This window comes from Spea bombifrons, chromosome 2, assembly GCF_027358695.1.
Source record: "Spea bombifrons isolate aSpeBom1 chromosome 2, aSpeBom1.2.pri, whole genome shotgun sequence".
In the NCBI taxonomy this organism is placed as follows: domain Eukaryota; kingdom Metazoa; phylum Chordata; class Amphibia; order Anura; family Pelobatidae; genus Spea; species Spea bombifrons.
The window spans coordinates 49,866,383-49,870,256 of NC_071088.1; the positions used below are offsets into that span (position 1 = coordinate 49,866,383).

Here is a 3,874-nt window from a genome sequence, read left to right on the forward strand (position 1 = left end):
ACAGGAATCCAGAACAGCGTCCATGTCCTGCTGCGCAGCAACTAAATCAGGGGCTGTGTAAGTCCTCAGTAGCCATTCAAATCTTCAGACCCGAGAACTACTCTCTGCCGGATCCTGGTTGTAGAGGAAGCTACTAGAAACTTCCACCTCTGCTTATATACCTTCTACATGGCTGTAAACATGACCAATGAATGAGAAGGAATCAAAGCATCCCTGCATAGGCCAACCATCCTATCCCCCTTTTCTCATTGGTCCAAGAAGGCCCAATCCTGGGAAGCAGTCTATTATCTGATGTGTAGAAATACATCAGTCACTCAGGCTTTATAACTGAAATAAACTTTAAAACATCATTAAATTCAAAGTGCTATAAAGTTAACCATGCTTAAAAAAATGACATATTGCCGTATTTGCTCGATTATAAGATGACCCCCCAAAATCTGGATATTAGTTTAGGAAAAAAAGAAAAAGCCTGAATGTAAGACGACCCTGTAGGAAAAAAGTTTTCCTAGTAAATGTTAATTCATGTAAACTATGTAAACCTTTTTTTTTTTCAATAAAATCTATGTTTGAGAACAATATTTTTTTTGTGTTTATTTCCTTTTATTTTCCAACCTGCCCTCCAGTTATGAACATCTGCCCCCAGGCTTGCCACTCCTATATGGCACTGTGGCCCATGATATGCCTTTTAAGCCTCCAAATGCCACTGTGCCCCATGATATGCCTTTTAACCCTCTATATGCTACTGTGCCCCATGATATGCCTTTTGACCCCTTATGTGCCACTCTTCCTCCAGAAATGCCTTATACCCCTATATGCCACTCTGGCATTTAGGGGTTTGAAAGGCATATTATGGGGCAGAGTGGCATATAGGGAGGTATAAGGTATTTCAGGAGGCAGAGTGGTGTATAGAGGGTTAAAAGGCATCTCTGGAGGCAGAGAGGCATTAAGGGGGTTAAAGGCATCATAGAGCACTCTGCCTACAGAAATGCTTTATGCCCCCCATTTAACCCCCACACACACACACACTTAACGGTGCTTCCGATTCCCTGCTGTGTAGTCGCTGCAGCGGGTAGACGTCTACGCAATTCGCAACTTCCGCTGCAGCCGGAAGGAGATGCGGTTAGCAGCGGGGGTTGTCTGCGTCCATAGCGCAGGTTGTCTGCCTGTAGTACCATAACACAAAGACCTGTATACAAAAATATTGGTTTTATCTAATATTGTCCCATTATACCCCCTTTTATCTGCAGACCGACATTGCCAGTCATGTGATATTTAGGGTGCCTTCCCTGCTCAAGCAACACACTGAGCTGACTCCTAGAGCCACGATAATGGAATCCTTTTTTCCCACAGGCTATATTAGTCAGAGCTCCAGAGCTGAGTGATTGAGACAGAGCCATTCTAACGTTTACCACGGGCAGTATTATAGAGGAACAGGCTGTTTGTTTAGTAGACCAGACAAAAACGACAGACCAAGGACGGATAAACTGATACTAGCAACAAAAATGTGTTTAACAATCTGCAGAAGCAGAAATATTTAAACCTATCAAGGGGGGCTCTATGATCTCACCTCAAAAAATCTTCTTTCAATTTCAGGGTTTTTCCCAGTGGTTCTTTGTTCGTAACAGCACAGGATACAAGTCTCCAGGCTACAGAGATCTTTAAGGGTCTTCAGCAGCAGACACAAGGACTGTATTAATAACAAAAATAAACAGGTTTACATGTGTTGATAATGACAGAATTTCAATATACCTGGTGAGATCATGAAATAAAATTGATGTAAGTCTTTGATTGGTCCATTGGTGAGACAGAGTTAAGTCCAAGACTTATGTCTTTATCCCTACTCCCCTAGCATACCGCCCAGTGGCCCTTACAATACATATACAGATTTTATACATTACCCTAATGAGGGAACTACTCACAGGACGGACATAATAAACATATAGCAAATAACATTCAGGGGTGTCACAGCACCAAGGTGGGCACATATGATACACACTATTCTAATACCTGAACCAGCCTGATTGCAGCAGGTTAATGCAGTAAGAACATTTAAACATGAGTCCCATAGGTATAGGCCTACCCAAAACCAAGATCAAGAATTGAGTCTTTAACACCAGGAGGGGACCCCCCCCAAAAAAAACCCCAGCAGATTAGATGGGCTAAATGGAACATATCTGCCATCACATTTCCATTTTAGACAAGATCTCTTTTGAGCCATGTAATAAATACGGAAGCACCCGCACCTCTTCATAGTATATGCAGTCCGCCATCAAAATGTAGTTAGGTGAAGGCAGGAACTCTGTGACATCCTCACCCCTGAAAAAGAAAACATATCCCCAAGTATTAACAACATGATTAATTATTTAAAGGCGAATCATATCCTAGTAAAGAGAACCTATTGCCACCAAGCCGAGATATACAAACCATTTTAGTACCTTCGCTCGGCAGCTACCGGTGATTAGATCCTTGTTGCTTTCAATGTTCACGTTCATCAAGTCCTTCAAGTCTTCAAGATCCGTCAACGTGACGTCTGCCCTGTACAGAAAATAAATTGTACTTAGAATGAAAGAATAGTCGTGCCAAGTAAAAGATCAAAAGCATAGAATCATCAATGGATATTTTGGAGCTAAAAGGAAAAAAAAATCTGCTTTTAGAATATTATCATGGCGGGTGGGAAATGGGCAGCAGCGTCCGATATTCTGAGTACATACAAAACAGGGGCATCCGTGAGGAAAGAGGGAAGCAGGAATTTCGGGACACTTGGTAGGTATGCGTTGGAAGTCATGCTGTAGTGTTTTATAAGGGAGCAGGCCATATTTTTTATGTACTGAATGAATCTATAAATGTATATCCACGTACACACAGGCACCTATATAACCTATATGTATTGATTATGCCAAGTTAATGAAAAAACATAACTTGGTTTCATTCATATTTCTAAAAGGGTTATAAAATTATAGTTGAGATTTATTACTCTCATAAAGAATATATCAGTCATTTATTTACATTGTGTGGCACCAGATCTGCCACTTACCCGAGGGTTGCCGCCATGATCCCCACAATGCCGGTGCCAGACCCCAGCTCCAGAACCGATCTCCCCCTCAGCTTATGGAATCCAGGGCCCACAAACTCCTCGCCCTCCAGGAACTTGGATAGTACGATAACGGCGTCCCACACCACGCAGCCTACGTCTCCGGAGCTCAGCTGCTGAATCGCCAGAACCGTCCCATCACTGCGCTCCAGCTTCCGCAAAAACATTGCCCTCGGGTCCGTCACGACAGGCCAAACCCCTCAGGTGCCCGCGTCCTCACTGTGCCAGCATTGACGCCCACAAAGCCCAAACAGCTGCTAGTTCCTACCCAGTAGGACTCTAAAGAGGTTGTCAGATCATGTGACTGATCACATGGTACAAAGTACTGCCGGAAACCGGAGACTGAAATGAGTGGAAATGCATTGAACTGATAGCGCGCCGGTGTCCGTTCGGGAGGGGGGATGTGTCTCTGGCGTCCGCTCGGTGTGTCTCTGGCTGTCACTGGCGTCTGCCCGGTGTGTGTGTCCGTCTGTCTGTGGCGTCCGCTCGGTGTGTCTGCCTGTCTGTCTGCCTGTCTGTCTGTCTCTGCTCGGTGTGTCTGTCTGTCTCTGGCGCCCGCTCGGTGACTGACACTTGCACAATGTGTACTGTATACGAGAATATAATATATAATAATAAAGCAACAGCCACGTTTCATATTAGAATTGCTCACGGATATGTAAATGCACATAACATGGAATGCACTTGGAACTGAAATTAAAATCCGTTTTTCTCTTAATATGTTTAAAGCGTTTTCTTCTTTATAAAAGCGTCTCTATCGCACTCTGCCGCCACTGTGTGTTT

General features: G+C 43.7%; 1 protein-coding gene across 1 annotated transcript; it reads right to left on the bottom strand.

The window, feature by feature from the left end:
* Nucleotides 1-1,523: 1,523 nt before the first annotated feature.
* On the bottom strand, nt 1,524-3,258 carry LOC128474811 (protein N-lysine methyltransferase METTL21D-like). The gene is made up of 4 exons (XM_053457210.1): nt 3,035-3,258; nt 2,425-2,535; nt 2,244-2,316; nt 1,524-1,687 (listed from the first exon to the last, which is right to left on the bottom strand). Exons 1-4 carry the CDS (start codon nt 3,256-3,258, stop codon nt 1,556-1,558), a joined length of 540 nt encoding a protein of 179 aa, XP_053313185.1. The 3' UTR covers nt 1,524-1,555.
* Between the last annotated feature and the right edge of the window lie 616 nt (nt 3,259-3,874).

Coding starts and splice junctions, on each gene's coding strand:
- LOC128474811 (XM_053457210.1), bottom strand. CDS start 3,258: ATGTTTTTGCGGAAGCTGGAGCGCAGTGATGGGACGGTTCTGGCGATT. Junction 2,536..3,034: donor ATCATGGCGGCAACCCTCGG/GTAAGTGGCAGA, acceptor TTTTCTGTACAG/GGCAGACGTCACGTTGACGG. Junction 2,317..2,424: donor CGAGCGAAGGTACTAAAATG/GTTTGTATATCT, acceptor TTTCTTTTTCAG/GGGTGAGGATGTCACAGAGT.